General features: G+C 36.5%; 1 protein-coding gene across 10 annotated transcripts in view; it reads left to right on the top strand.

The window, feature by feature from the left end:
- The first annotated feature begins 8519 nt into the window (after nt 1-8519).
- Nucleotides 8520-16418, top strand: part of kif6 (kinesin family member 6) — a 69892-nt gene continuing 61993 nt past the window's right edge. For 5 of the 10 annotated variants that reach the window (XR_012392731.1, XR_012392733.1, XR_012392732.1 and 2 more), the window contains exons 1-5: nt 8520-8678; nt 10846-10952; nt 12361-12435; nt 14089-14236; nt 14432-14541. Coding sequence is in view for 3 of the 10 variants with exons in the window: in XM_073927282.1 (XP_073783383.1) it covers nt 8619-8678; nt 10846-10952; nt 12361-12435; nt 14089-14236; nt 14432-14541 (500 nt within the window). In the remaining 7 variants the exon portion in view is untranslated. The remainder of the gene's footprint in view (nt 8679-10845; nt 10953-12360; nt 12436-14088; nt 14237-14431; nt 14542-16418) is intronic. The other 5 variants (XR_012392734.1, XR_012392736.1, XR_012392735.1 and 2 more) reach the window with 2 other exon arrangements.

The raw sequence follows: 16418 nt of genomic DNA, 5'->3' as shown, positions 1-16418 counted from the left end.
GAACACCCAAAGGTTCTGAAATTCAGGCTTCAGCTAAGGTACAGGTGTGTTTATATTATATAATTTAATAGTGCTTCCTAAAGCTTCCTAAGGTATGCGATGCCACAAAATCTAAACTAAAACCTTATAAAAATGACCACTCAATACATAATTCAGACAATTCAGAATTGTATGTCCAATACAGGCAACAATCACACACCTCAAATACATTTAAGCCCAGTTTGTGCTTTTGATTTATTGATAAACTTCCTGTATGTACTTTGTCTTTCTTGACAATCATCATAAATAATAATAAAAAACAATAATACACATTTATTAATGGCGCGGTTGTTAGAGCTGTCAAGAAGGTTGCTGGTTCAAGCTTTGGTTAGGCCAGTTGGCATTTCTGTGTGGAGTTTGTGCTCCGGTTACCTAAATGACGTGTGCTATTGGTGAATTGGGTAAGCTTAAATTGTCCGTAGTGTATGTGTGTGAATGAGTGTGTATGGATGTTTCCCAGTGATGGGTTGCAGCTGGAAGGGCATCCGCTGTGTAAAACATATGCTGGATAAGTTGCCGGTTCATCCCGATGTGGCGACCCCTGATTAATAAAGGGACTAAGCCGACAAGAAAATGAATAAATGAATGAATAATTCATTATCAATCATTTATTGATTGATTTATTTTGTAATCCCATTTTGGACTAAGGGATTGCTGAGCATGTCTTCGGTTTTGCTTATTTGTGTGTGTGTCTGTGTACGCGTTTTTGTGACATATCAGGACACAAATCTGTATAATGACATGGGTATGACACAGGTATTACAAAAAGGAGGTGAAATATGAGGACATTGTTGACGTCCTCATTTCTCAAAGAGCTTATAAACCCTAGAGAATGAGTTTAATCAGAGAGTAAAGCTGCACACAGTCTCCTGTGATGGTTGGGTTTAGGGGTGGGGTGAGGGCAATATAATATACGGTTTGTGCTGTATAAAATGAATGGAAGTCTATGTAATGTCCCCACTTTTCACAAAAACAAACGTGTGTGTGTGTGTGTGTTGTTTTGTGTATTTTGTTACATTTTATTTTGTGTTGGCATGCTAATTTGGATTGTTTTTTTAACACACACTTGCAAATAAATCACAGAGAAACATGGTCTACTCTTTAGAAGATCATTTATGTTCCTTTCCTACCAAAACACTTTGTTTACCTCTACACTTCCTGTATGTAGATAACAGATCGTGTTTATTCAGAGAAGTAAACAGCAGTTAGGGAAGATTTGGCCCCATGAGGCAAGGCATGTCCTTAACCACTGTAGGCTTATGAGACGCATGTCATGCAACTACATTTTGAGAACGGTTTCATAACATAAACTATGATTCTAAAAACATGATTTAAAAAAAGAGACATGAAATTCATTTTCATTTGGACACAAAGTTAAAAGTTAATACAAAAGGATAGCTCAAAACAAAAAGAAAAGACAAATTACCCACCCTCCAATTGTACTTAAACTATTAGTGTTTCTTAATTTTAAGCAGATATTATGAAGAATATTGGAAACTGGTAAGCATGAACTTCCATAGTATTTATTGATGGGAAGTTCGGATCATTTTACTGATTCGGATCTTTGTGTCTCGTTCATCAAGATGAACAAATCTTTTTTCGAGTGATTTCGTTCATTTGGTTCAATTTGCCAAATTATTATTCAAATGTTACGAATTGCTTCCAAACACATCTACAACTAGCCCAAAAGGTTGATTGCACGACAAATAAGTCATAAAAAAAAAAATAATTCAATGTTTACCTGCTCTTTTGTCTTTGAAGGTATTGTTGTCTCTTTGCTCAGCTCACCTCTTCATGTCTTCAAATGTCAGGGGTTCATTCACGTTACACTGACAGTCACATATAATCTTAATCAATGCAGAGTTTAAGCCAATAGGAGCCATGATCGTTCGTTCATCACGTGACAGAATGACTCAAACCCGAGGACTCGAGAGATGAACGGTTCAATTCTTTTTCCAGCTCTAAATGCATATGATTGGCCCGTGAGGAACGAGTGACTCAGACCCGATAGAGGACTCGAGAGATGAACGAATAAATTCTTTTTCCGGCTCTAAACGCATATGATTGGCTCGTGATGAACGAATGACTCAGACCCGATAGAGGACTCGAGAGATGAACGGTTCAATCCTTTTTCCGGCTCTAAATGCATATGATTGGCCCGTGAGGAACGAATGACTCAGACCCGATAGAGGACTCGAGAGATGAACGGATCAATTCTTTTTCCGGCTCTAAATGCATATGATTGGCTCGTGATGAACAAGTGAATTAGACTTGATAGAGGACTCGAGAGGTGAGCGGATCAATTCTTTTTCCGGCTCTAAACGCATATGATTGGCTTCTGCCAATGTGATGAAGACTTGAAATTAACGAAACTACCTGCACAAATGTGCGCACGCGCGGATGAACAGATCACTCCCTGAGAGGACTCGTAGTTCCCGAGTCATATTGAAGATTTGTTCAAAATGAACGAATCGTTCATGAACGACCCATCACTAATAGTATTCTTATTCCTGCTATTGAAGACAAAGGCTACTGCTTATTAGGGCTGTAACTAATGATTATTTTGATGATCAATTAGCTAGACAATTAATAAAACCGGCAAGGTGAAGGTTATAAACTTATATAATTAGCTTTATGCAACAGTTCTGTCTGGTTCTTGAATCTGATTGGCTGATAGTGGTGCGATATTCTGCAAATAACAGCACTCGTCCAGTCCCTTCACCCTTCACCCTTGTGGATTACTCTGCCCACATACAGCGACAAGCAGAGGACACTTTACAGTTAGGGCGTACTCACAATATGCTATCCGAACCGTGCCCAGGCCCGTTTCCCGGATCGTAATGTGAGTACTCTGAATCGGAGTCAGGCATGGTTTACTTGGTCCAGTTGGAAGAGGTGTGCCAGAGAGGGTTCACTTGGGTTTTGGCTCGGTACATTTGTAGCATGAGTGCAAAGCGCACCTGAGCCTGAAACTGAAGACCCAATGTGACTTTTAAGGGACTGTTTCATATGGATTTATTAATCATTCTTACTGTTCAATGAACGCAAACTGTCGTAGATTATTAAAGAAGCAAACCCCTCACTGCACGACAGCTGCACCTTTAGCAAACCTCCTAATTCCAGCTGAGGACAGCTGAGGATGAGTGCTACAGTATCTTAGCACTATTCAACTAGGTTGGCCAAGCAAAGAACACAGCCTACTGTGAGTCCTACTGTGTATCCATACTTTCCCTTCAGAGATGAACTAGCCAGGGAATTTGGAATTGTTATGCAAGGCCACAAAACAGCCATTCCTAATAATAAATATATCAAAATAGATCACATAGGTCACCCTGGTCTGGATGCTACCAAGTACAGAGCAAGAAGTATAATCTTCTGGCCAACCAAGATGGCTGATATTACCACAGAACTCCTTGCATGCTCAGTCTGTAATAGCACAAAGCCACATCAACAGAATGTTGTATCCAGTTCCAGACTTGCCTTGGGCTACTCTGGCAATGGATATGTTTGAATGGAGAGAAAAGACATTTCTCTGTGCATGGCACACCACATACACTCATTTCTGACAATTCCACGGGTTAAACAAGTCAGGGTTTAAAGACTGTGCCAAAGAGTGGGACTTTATCCATGTCACTAGCAGTCTAGAAATTTCCACAGTCAAACAGCCTGGCAAAAGGAGCGGTCCGTAGCGCCAAACAGCTGATGGAGAAATCTCACAAAGATGGAACAGACGTAATCCCCAGTTTCCTAAATCTGAGAACCACTCCTCTTGAATTGGCAATTGTTGTAATGACAGACCCTGTCAACCTTTCCCATTAACTCCAAACTGTTAGAACCAACTCCTAAACATGCCCAGCAAGTCACTGTACAACTATCCTATAAAAGAATGATCCAAAAGCAGTACTATGTCTTAGGTCGTTCACTGCAAATGTTGGCAGGGGGTCAGAATTCAAACAGTTAAAACAGTCTTGACAGAGTAAATGAGGTTAACAAGGTTCTTCAGTCTTACACAGTCCAATGCAATGGGAGGAACATACAGGAGGAATCAGGTATCTGAGTACCTGCTAAAAATATTTACAATGGCTATTTCTATATTACCAATACAATTGTTTTTTAATGTGTTTTCCTAATCTGGAGATAGACTCAAGATTTGTGTTTGTAATGATTCAGTTACTCACTGTAACAGTTACACTGTTTTAAAAGAAGTCATTCACATTTACACGAGGCGTCAGCGTCAACGCTTCCTATTCACTTTAAATGGGTGACGTCAGGCGTTGCCGAACTGCATTGTGGATCTGTCGGCGCCGCTTCAGAGGCATTGCTCGCTGCAGAAGTTGGGACTAGCTCAACTTTTAAAGCGTCGACAGAAGCGTCAGCCAATCAGATTGCTGTATGCAAATACACCAGCTCAGACAGTGGCCTATTGTTGACTTAATTTCATTGGCTGTAGCTTCTATGACGATCGCTTCAGCCCCAACTTCAGACACGCCTTCAGTCAAGCAGTGACGCTGAAGCCCCGTGTGAATGGGGCGTAACATTCTTGGTTGTTAACTGAGTTTATGTCATTCTGTGAAAGTTTATTGCCAAATGCTCTTCCTTCTGTATTTACGAGGTTTCAGTTAAAGGAGGGTGTGCAGATTGTTATGGGGAATGATCTCTATTATTGTGATTCATATTGACCTTATTCTAAAATGCAGAAGTGCGCCTGTTTTCTCGATTGTTTTAGAACTTCGATTCAGTCGCCTATGGAAGAAATGACTAGGAATAATAAACAGCAGAAAACGATCAAACTACTTGCTCTACAAACAAATGTTTGCATAACTATATAGACCAAGTAGAATAATATATTAAGAAAATATCAGTTTGCAACATCAAACTGCGAAACGAGCAGCTTTTAATGTCTAAAAATGAATGGAAGTGTATGAGCCCGGAAGTCTCGAGCCAAAAAGATTCAAATGGCTGCGCCCACTCGTCGCCGAAGAATACGGTGAATAGCCTGGAGTGTTGCACTTTCAATGTGTTGGGCTCTTTAAGAAGGGTCACGAAACACTAAAACACTTTCTTTTGAGATGTTGACAGTCTTATATGTGTCCCACGCGGCTAAAAACCCTATTAGGACACATATATATTCAATAAAAAGTGAAAATTGGTTGTTTTTGCGGTATTTCGAGCAAATCTGTTCTTCCGGTTTGAAAAAAAATTTTTGAAGCTACGCCACGACGATTGAATCTTTGTGTGAATTCCAGTTTGTAGACTGGATATCTGTACCGGCCAGTACAAAGAGACATCTTTGAGCTTTCGGCATTAATTTATGAGAAAGATTTCCAAGTCTTTCCAGACTGTCAACCCGCGCACTCTATTGTAAATGAAGTGAAACTTCATTGATATGCATGATAGCTTAGAAGACCTTACCTGTTGCAGTGTTCAGATGGCAGAAAGACGCCACGTTGTGTTGCCAACTGTAATTAAAAAAAGTGGAAGAAGAAGAATTGTTTGGAGAAATGGGTCGTCAGTGTTGCATTTATAAATGTGCTGCAACAAAGGTTTTGTTTTCAATCTGCAGAGCGCAGCTGAAATCACGTGTGGATTACAGTGGTCTGCTAACACGTGAGAGAAATACATTTGTAAGGAACTCCCAAGAGCTGTTCGAATCTGGAAATACTGAAATTGCCGCTCATCTTCTTTAAAAAAAGATGCAGTTCTTGTTAATGTTGATTGTCCTTTGTTTGTTTATTCAGATGTCAAAGTTTGTTTGTATCGTCAGCAGTACTCTTTTAGTGTTTAAAGACATACCTTAAGCGAATGTGCAACAGCTTTAATCATAAGGTAAACACAAAACAAAAGTTTCCATCTGGAGCTCTTTTATGGGGCTCGACACTTATAAACAGCTCTCAGCCCACACTTATCACCGCTACCATGCTGACCAATCACAGAGCTTGCACTATGCGCTGTTGCAACGTGTAGTTATATTATTTGAGAGGTGCTTATCAGCCATGGTGAAGGCCATGCGATCGTGCGAAGGCTACACCAGAGCATATGCGTGCACTTGACGCAGAAGTATAAATCATCCTTTATTCTGGGGCTTCATTTGAGTGTATGACAGGAGACATGCAACATTTGCTTTAAAGAACTTGGGTTGTAAGAATTGAAATATTACAAATATTTTTGATGTCTTTGACAATTCAAAACATGAGCTGAAGACAGGGCCAATTAACTCCACAACCCACCAGTGGGGAATGCGTGAAAAACCAGTTCCTGCTGCATTTGCATCTGACTATGCTGAGACTCAGCTTCATCCCCCCAACTCACGCATATGGTCATTTCAATGTTTTAAATTAACCAAACTGACTTTAACCATCATGTTTGATATCATTTGAAATGTCTCAGTGCGATTGGTACAATGGTCTCATTCTCTCAGAAATAGACATAATCAGAACAATAAATATATAACTTCAGGCATCTTTTGAACCACTGTGAGGGGTGTGACTTTTTACACACACCCCCTTCCTTGAGGGAATTCTTGGATTATTTAAGGCAAGGTTTGAGAAAAACTCAGGGCGATTCTGCCTAACCAGATCAGCCCATAACATGGCCTGTTCCATGTTATGTATATTTCAAAGTCAGGAATGCATCTTTTTCATCTTGGATTTATCTTTGATAATTTGATGTTTTGTATTGATCGTTTATGAATTGACTGATTGAATTGGCATAATACATTTACCTGACTAATAAATTGTTATGTTTTGAATGATTCAAACAGAGTTCGTGTTATTATCTTTAGTAGATCGTGGTAATTTCATAGCACCACAAGCCCCTGTTCAGGTTAGTAGCGGACTAGAACACGGTAGACGGAGCATTGCGGCACGTTACACGATGTCTCTAGAGCTCCGACTAACAAATTGGCATTTATTCATGTATACTTAGGCTGTAAAAGGATATCTAAGGGGATAGTCCTTCACCCGATAAACTTATAATACTATTTAGATAGTATAGTGATTATTCAAAGTTACTACTAGTTTAAGTACGACTGGTCTGCTTAATTCTATAGTAATGATCGTTATATGACTAAATAGCTCTGTCTGATTTAGGAGGTAGCAGACCTATGGGGACCGCATAAAAAATATCCTAATCTGAGTAAGTAGGGTTCTGCCTTTTTAGGATAGCGGTCAATCGCCCCTGTTTAGTGACCAAGACTGACATGCTTGTGCTTAAGAAATTGTATACTCGGTCGGTACAAGAATCAGGATGTTATAGAGATCCCAATGAACGAGAATAACATAAAATGATGAACCGAAGAGAATATTCAATCATAATCTAAATTAATGTGAACGGAAACAAAATAACCTTCTCAATGTTTTATAATTGGAGTCAGATAAAACGAGGATAAATATATTAATATTCTAATAAACCATCTCATACTAAAATTGGAGTCAGATATGAGTTAAGTTTAATATAAATCAACATTGTGCACTGGAAAGATCGAACATGCAGTGAACCTTCATCCACCATTGGATACCGTCATTGGACCAACTGGCTGGACCCTACATGGGTGTAAGTACACATTCTCGCTCTCATTTTACATGACCAGGTATCACTTGTCTCCAGTGAAGACATGCGTATGCGTTTAATAAACTGCATTTGTACAGTGCAAACAGAGTGGAAAAACAGAACTGAACTAAACTGAAGATACAGAAAAGTCAACAAAGAAAATAAATCACACATGTGTGGTGATTTATCATTCTGCATATAGGCTAATAGCTACAACAGCTACAAGGCATCAGCTCTGCACCAAAATCATATGAAACAGAACGCTAATATTTTAACCAGCTAATATATATATATTGAAATATTAGCCCCCCTCTTTATTTTTTCCCCGTTTTCTGTTTAATATATATATATATATATATATATATATATATATATATATATATATATATATATATATATATATATATATTTATGTTTAATAAATTTATTCTGTTATATATAAACGTATTCAGTTTATATATATTAGCTGGAAAAAATATTAGCATTCTGTTTCACATAATTTTGGTGCAGAGCTGATGCTTTGTGGCTGTTGTAGTTATTAACATGACACTGAAATATGTCATGACTGCACAGTCATAATCATCATTACATGTGAAATCTAAAGACGTGTTAATGCCTATTTAAACAGCTCCAAAAAGTGCACAATGCATTTACTCACGGTGATGGTTGACCGGAGCAAGATGGCGGCAGCGTTGACGTACCATTCAGTCGCAAACAGGGCGTCTTGCATGTCTATCCGCTTGTTAGGTCGTGACGTAACGATGACTTATGAAATACTGTGTCCGTGTCCAAGCCGCTACTCATTTGAATTGAAAAAAAAATTGTTTTCCTTCTTTGTAAACGTTTATTATTATCATATGTTGTGTCTCCCCATACAGACCCGGAAGCCGCTTTGCGTTACGTCACAACAAGAGGATGACCTGTCCTGCGTCGCTGGTTGCGTAGCGACCACGATACATAAAGGAGTTAAAAAGTAATGGAGTTGACTAAACGTGCAGGTAAACAGTAAAAGCAAAAAAGCCATCATAAACATGGTTAAGCAAACCATTGAAATATTTGCCCGTGTGAAACCGACGAAGAAACCCACCTCGGTGAGTGTTTTGCTTTTGTACAGTGCAAAGGATCGGCTTTGCAGTTTGCAAACATGTAATGGGGCTTAGCACATATAGCAATTATGTTTGCATATAATGTCCTAGTTATTTTATTTGCATTGTACACCTTATTATTTGTCCAAAATAAACAATGATATACAGACAACGAAACTTAACATGGAAAAAATATAGCAGGTACAATGACAGAAATAAGTTAGTTTCTTCTTTTAATACTGTATTACGTTGGGGGTAAAGCTAATAGGCTTTCCCTATTAAGAATTCGCAAATAATACTTTTCTGAAACGATATTATCGAGAGAAAGTCTGAATGTGCGTATGTAACGTTAACCAACTTTACCTCAGTGTGTATTCTAAACAGTCGTGACCCGTAGAAGTAAATAAATATGATTTCAATCACATGACTATCACTATAACGTTACTGTAATTTGCAAATTTATTTGTTTACCTCACCTGATCATACTGTGTTGTTCTTTGGTCTACTGTGGTAACGCTTATGTCTTATATATGTAGACATGCTTGAAGAATATATATATATATATATATATATATATATATATATATATATATATATATATATATATATATATATATATATATATATGAAGTCAGAATTATTATTTTATTTTTTTTTTATATTTTTCAAATGATGTTTAACAGAGCAAGGAAATTTTCACAGTATGTCTGATAATATTTTTTCTTCTGGAGAAAGTCTTATTTGTTTTATTTCGGCTAGATTAAAAGCAGTTATTAATTTTTTTAAAACCATTTTTAGGTCAAAATTATTAGCTCCTTTAAGCTATTTTTTTCAATAATCTACAGAAAAAAACATCGTTATACAATAACTTGCCTAATTACCCTAACCTGCCTAGTTCACCTTATTAACCTAGTTAAGCCTTTAAATGTCACTTTAAGCTGTATAGAAGTGTCTTGAAAAATATCAAGTAAAATATTATTTACTGTCATCATGGCGAAGATAAAATAAAACAGTTATTAGAAATAAGTTTTTAAAACTATTATGCTTAGAAATGTGCTGAAACAATCTTCCCTCCATTAAACAGAAATTGGTGAAAAAAATAAACAGGGGCGCTAATAATTCAGGAGGCTAATAATTCTGACTTCAACTGTATATGAGCAATTCTATGCATATTTTATCAATTTTTTTAAATTCATATCCATATTTCGGTTTTGTGTGTGAGCAAGTATTTTAGTGCTTTAGAAATCCTCAAAAATGTCGCTGTCAATGTTTTAAACTCTAATATTTGATTTACCAAAGTCAAACAAGTGGTAATTTGACATCTGTCACATCCATAATAACAGTTTTTCCTCATAAATGCAAAAAGCTTTTTTGTTCTATAGTGAGCCAACTATTATCCTTGATTAGCATTGTTTATTTTGGGTTGTGCAGTTTAATTCAAAGAATTTCGCAAAAGTATGTTATATGCTGTAAACTTGCTGACTTTTTTGGTCACATCCATAACACGTTTTTTTTCTCATTTAAAGTACAAAACATGTTTACAGATTGATATTTTTCTGATCCCATAATTCTGTGGTTAGTTGTTTCAGAAAATATAAACAGATGTTTCAATATAATGTTAATAATGTTAACATATGCTTTCTCATATACTTATGTGTTGAGATTTTACTGCAAATGTCACATCCATAGCGCTGGAATTGCTTATATATATATATATATATATATATATATATATATATATATATATATATATATATATATATATATATATATATTAGAGAGAGAGAGAGAACGAGAGAGAGAGGTGACCTTACATGATTACAAATTCTAAAATTAGTGATTGAGGTGAAGTTGGGTTTATATTCGCACATTTGTTCAGTGACAACTTGTGACATGCTCCGTATATGGTTTGCCATGGTAACTTTACTATCTACTATTCGCTCTGAAATCAAATGTAAGTATGACTTGTGAACAACATTAGCACTATTTGTTTGACTGTAAACAATGTTGTACTTTGATAGTCATTTGTTGCTAAAATTATTTTTTTATTCATCATTTGCAAAATAAACTTTTCTGAAATGATATTATTAAGGAGAAACTCAGAATGTGTGAATATAAAGCCAACTTTACCTCAATAAATGAGTGTACTCATGCTGAAGCATTCTTATTGCAGGAGTACTTTGCGGATTGTGATGAGCAGGGCGGTAGTTTACTGTTTTTGGTTCCCAGAGATGCGGCTGATGGTTTTATCAACAATAAGAGGGAAAACTACAAATTCAGGTAATGTGTAGAAAAAAAAATAGAGCGAGAGAGAGATAATAAAATATAATGAATATATCTTTAAGCTTGTAATTATTGCATATGGCGTTATTCTTTAGTTATGTATTTGAAATCAAATTTGGATATCCACAACACACAAATAGGTTCTTGTTTCCATTTATTGCACATGTAGTAAAGCATGATTCTGCAAATTAACAAACACTTAATCCATTTAAAATGTTCTCAGTGCAAAATTTGAGTCTCCATGGCCTGTCAGCTATAGTTGGCAAGGCAAATCTCAGATTAACAAGTCTAAATGCCAATGATAGAGACATTTCCTAAACATAAGTGAAGATTTAAGAAGGCAGCACATGTTTACTTTACTCATACAAAAGACATCCCACAACTCATTCATTTTCTTGCCGGCTTAGTCCTTTTATTAATCCGGCGTCGCCACAGTGGAATGAACCACCAACTTATCCAGCAAGTTTTTTACGCAGCGGATGCCCTTCCAGCCGCAACCCATCTCTGGGAAACATTCACATACACATTCAAACACCCAATTCACCTGTACTGCATGTCTTTGGACGGTGGGGGAAACCGGAGCACTCGGAGGAAACCCATGCGAACGCAGGGAGAACATGCAAACTCCACACAGAAATGCCAACTGAGCCGAGGCTCGAACCAGCGACCCAGCAACCTTCTTGCTGTGAGGCAACAGCACTACCTACTTCGCCACTGCTTCGCCCCATCCCTCAATTATGCCACTGAAAACTCATTTTAGATTTTTGAAATTTTCAGTTATTTTCTTTTCGGCTTAGTCCCTTTATTATTCTGGGGTCGCCACTGCAGAATGAACCGGCAGCTTATCCAACATATGTTTTTTAGCACCAGATGCCCTTTCAGCTGCAACCCATCACTGGGAAACACATACACACTCATTCTCACACACACACACTCATACACTACGGTCAATTTTTACCCTACCCAATTCACCTATACAGCATGAAGAACATGCAGACTCCACACAGAAATGCCAACTGACCTAGCCAAGGCTCGAACCAGCGACCTTCTTGCTGTGAGGTGAACGTGCTACCCACTGCGCCACTGAATAACTTTTTGAAACATTCATTCATTCATTTTCTTTTCGGCTTAGTCCCTTTATTTATCAGGGGTCGGCACAGTGTAATGAACTGCCAACCTATTCAGCCTATTTTTTACGCAGCGGATGCCGTTCCAGCCGCAACTCATCACTGGGAAACAATTATACACACTCATTTTTTAAACATTATGAACTAAATATATTTTTGGAAGCAACCGGTGTTTTAAAACATTTTCAGATGGATTTATTGCCAATTTAGGCATATCCCTGAAAAAGAATAGGTAAAAGCAACATTTGGTTTGATTCATATTTATTTCTTAACTGTAGGTTTCAGAAAGTGTTTGACCAAACAGCCAGTCAAGAAGAAGTTTTTGAAAACATTGCAAAACCTGTTGCTGATAAGTAAGTTGACATTTTCTTTTTTCTTATCTGAAAAATGTGTATAAGTATGCTATTTAGACAGAACATTTTACAAACACCTTTCCATTTAAATAATTAAAATAAGTATATGGTGGAAAACTATATATATATATATATATATATATATATATATATATATATATATATATATATATTAAGGGTGTCACGATCCTCCAAATCCTCGATTCGATTACATTTTCGATTCTAAAGTCACGATTCGATTCGATTTTCGATTATGAATAATTATTTAATTAATTAATAACGAATTAATTATTTGTAGCCTACCATTTAAACTACCTGACTTGCATGGTCTTTGTTTTACCCATAAACAAATCATACAGTAAATGAATAAAGGTAAGTTACACACATAATTACAACCTGTCAATCAGTTTTTTCTGCGGGACTCGTGAATAGGCAGTGATCTGTGTCGTTATAATGACGTCGGTAAAAAAGGTGCACAACCAACAGGAACCAGCCAACAGTACCTAAGTTGTTAGCTAAAATGACAAAGTAAGTGTGTGAAAGTAAAAGATGGAAGCAGTCTACTGACCCGCTGACTGCCTTGACCCGCTGTCTCAAATGCATGACAATGTGTGTGCGTCTGTATCTGTGTGTGAATGAGTGTGTGTGGTCACGTGATGTGTGTTTTCAGCGGTAGTGAGGAAGGAGGGCTGCTCAGAAATGCTACACACCAGTGTGGATGTGGATCGTTGCCGTTCTAAAATGCCATTTAAAAACAAAGACATATTAGTGTAAACAGGGCCTGAGTGTGTATTTTTCGCGAGTGGATTTGCAACGGGTGCGGGGCGGAGGATCGCGATGCGCCTATCGTCTCTCATTCCAACCGTAATACGTACATAGCAGAGCTTGCAAACTGTGTTTTTTTTGTCGACAACACAAACGTTGTCAACATAACTCACTGGAAATCCAAAATACTTCCACACCGGCGACTTCATTGAAAGAGGAGAGGGTTTAAGTTTTGTCGACGGGTCTCCTGCGTCTGCAGTTTAACAAGCAATTCAACAAGCCTGTTTATACATGCTTGACAAGCCAAGCTAACGTGACATGGGGGCGTGGAAGCATCGACGATTCTATTTTTTGATTCGATAATCGAAGTTGAGCATAAATTTAGATCGATTTCGATTAAAAATCGAAATCGTGACACCCCTAATATATATATATATATATATATATATATATATATATATATATATATATATATATATATATTCATTTGTGTAAACAAGCCATACTTTAATGGTTTAAAATTGTAAAAATAAGTTTATGATATTGTTATGATCTTTCAAGACAACGACATTTTTGTTGTTTTTGGCCCTCTAAAGAACTTTTATCATTGAGATGCACAAGGGTTAATTATTTTAACTATCATTTTTTTTTGTGATTATAATCTAACTATTGCTGTCAAATACAGTCCTTTGGTATATAAAATAAGTTTTTATGAACAATTATTTTAAGTATTGTAAATTTGGTTCAGTACAGGAAAAAGCAGCAATCCGTGGCAAATCATACAACACAAATACTCAATTTCCTGAAAAACTGTCCAGCTGTCATTAATATCAGAAGCATTTTTTTCATACTTTATTACAGCATTGTTAATGTTGCATCTTTTAATAGTGTGCTGGCAGGTTATAATGGCACCATATTCGCCTATGGCCAGACAGGAAGTGGGAAGACCTTTACAATCACTGGAGGAGCAGAGCATTACAATGACAGAGGGATCATCCCCAGAACTCTTTCTTACCTATATCGCTATTTCAGTATGGTTAGTAGACAATTTCATAATATTTTTCTTGAAGGCATGCATTCTTTAAGCTTCTGATTTGAGTGCTAATTTTGACTGGAACCAATATTTGCTGCTGAAGTTTGGCAAAGGCTGCTGCTTTTATTTAGTAGTAATATTTCCGATTCAGCACTTCAATAGTAATCAGACTGTTCATATTTATATATTTTTTTGCAGAACAACACAATGATTTATACAACCCACATATCTTACCTGGAAATCTACAATGAGTCTGGCTATGATCTACTGAATCCCCAACATGAGGCATCTCGTCTAGAGGATTTACCGTCAGTCTCAATTTTGACCCTCCTTTATTTATGCTTTTCAGAACTGTTAATTATAATATCCTTTTTTTAAAAGATCTGATTAGGTGTGCAAGACTGAGACTAATTTGTTATAATTTAATATAATTTATTTCCAGTGTTCATTTTGACAGTAAATTTGAATTTAGTTTGAGTTTTTTTAGTCTCACTTTTTAAAAACTTTAGTCTTTAATCTTTAATCTATTTAATTTTAGTAATACAGCAATTTAGTCATTTTAGTTTAAAAGTGTATACCTCAGCCCACCGGAGATTTACTCGTCTGACAAACGATTCCTGCCTAAACTTTTTTGCCTTATCTTTTTTTGTTAAAAAAATCAGTAGATAGATACTATATTACTATTTGTCATAGTTTTATAAAGCTGAACTGAATCAGTCTTAATTTAATCTACATCTACAGCAGCATTTTTCCTATACCTTTGCTGGTTTGGTTTTACAATCTGAAATAATGTTATGGCTTTTTGTTATTTCCGTAATCGCTATTACCCCGGCCGTTATTTGTTAATTCAGGTGGCCTACAAACATGTATTCTTTTCATCCTTTCTTCTTCAGCCTTGTGCATTTCCTATGGTCATAGCTCACTGTCATCTGACAGAGGGAAATAAGTGCCTGAATGATTGACAGCTAATATGAACCAATCTAAAAGGAAATCTATCACCATGATGTAACTGTCCTAGTGAACCTAAAGAGTGTATTTTCTGTTGATGGCTTTTTAAAGTTTTACATTTTGCATTTGTACGCGCTATACGCTTTCCAAACATGGAAATCCAGGTTATATAGTTCTAGACCATTATTCTAAAATGTTTTTGAAGAAGATAAAAAAGTTAAACCAGTTAAACCAAGGCTAGTAAAACAATCTTAAAACCTTTTTTTTAAAAACAGGTATAAAATGATTGGCAGACAATGTGAATGAGTTGGTAATTTAATTATTGTAAAACTTTAGTAAAATCGTAGATTGTGAATCCTGTGGATGTGTTATTTATTCATTTTTTTATTTAGACTTTTCATGTTGTTTTTCAGGTTCTATCTATCTATCTATCTATCTATCTATCTATCTATCTATCTATCTATCTATCTATCTATCTATCTATCTATCTATCTATCTATCTATCTATCTGTCTGTCTGTCTGTCTGTCTGTCTGTCTGTCTGTCTGTCTGTCTGTCTGTCTGTCTGTCTCTGCCTGCCTGCTTGTCTATCTATCTATCTATCTATCTATCTATCTATCTATCTATCTATCTATCTATCTATCTATCTATCTATCTATCTATCTATCTATCTATCTATCTATCTATCTATCTGTCTGTCTGTCTGTCTGTCTGTCTGTCTGTCTGTCTGTCTGTCTGTCTGTCTGTCTCTGCCTGCCTGCTTGTCTATCTATCTATCTATCTATCTATCTATCTATCTATCTATCTATCTATCTATCTATCTATCTATCTATCTATCTATCTATCTATCTATCTATCTATCTATCTATCTATCTGTCTGTCTGTCTGTCTGTCTGTCTGTCTGTCTGTCTGTCTGTCTGTCTGTCTCTGCCTGCCTGCTTGTCTATCTATCTATCTATCTATCTATCTATCTATCTATCTATCTATCTATCTATCTATCTATCTATCTATCTGTCTGTCTGTCTGTCTGTCTGTCTGTCTGTCTGTCTGTCTGTCTGTCTGTCTGTCTGTCTGTCTGTCTGTCTGTCTCTGCCTGCCTGCTTGTCTGTCTATCTATCTATCTATCTATCTATCTATCTATCTATCTATCTATCTATCTATCTATCTATCTATCTATCTATCTATCTATCTATCTATCTATCTATCTATCTATCTATCTATCTATCTGTCTATCTGTC

Source organism: Danio rerio, chromosome 17 (assembly GCF_049306965.1).
Source record: "Danio rerio strain Tuebingen ecotype United States chromosome 17, GRCz12tu, whole genome shotgun sequence".
NCBI classification, from domain to species: Eukaryota; Metazoa; Chordata; class Actinopteri; order Cypriniformes; family Danionidae; genus Danio; species Danio rerio.
This window is presented reverse-complemented; position numbering and strand designations above follow the sequence as displayed.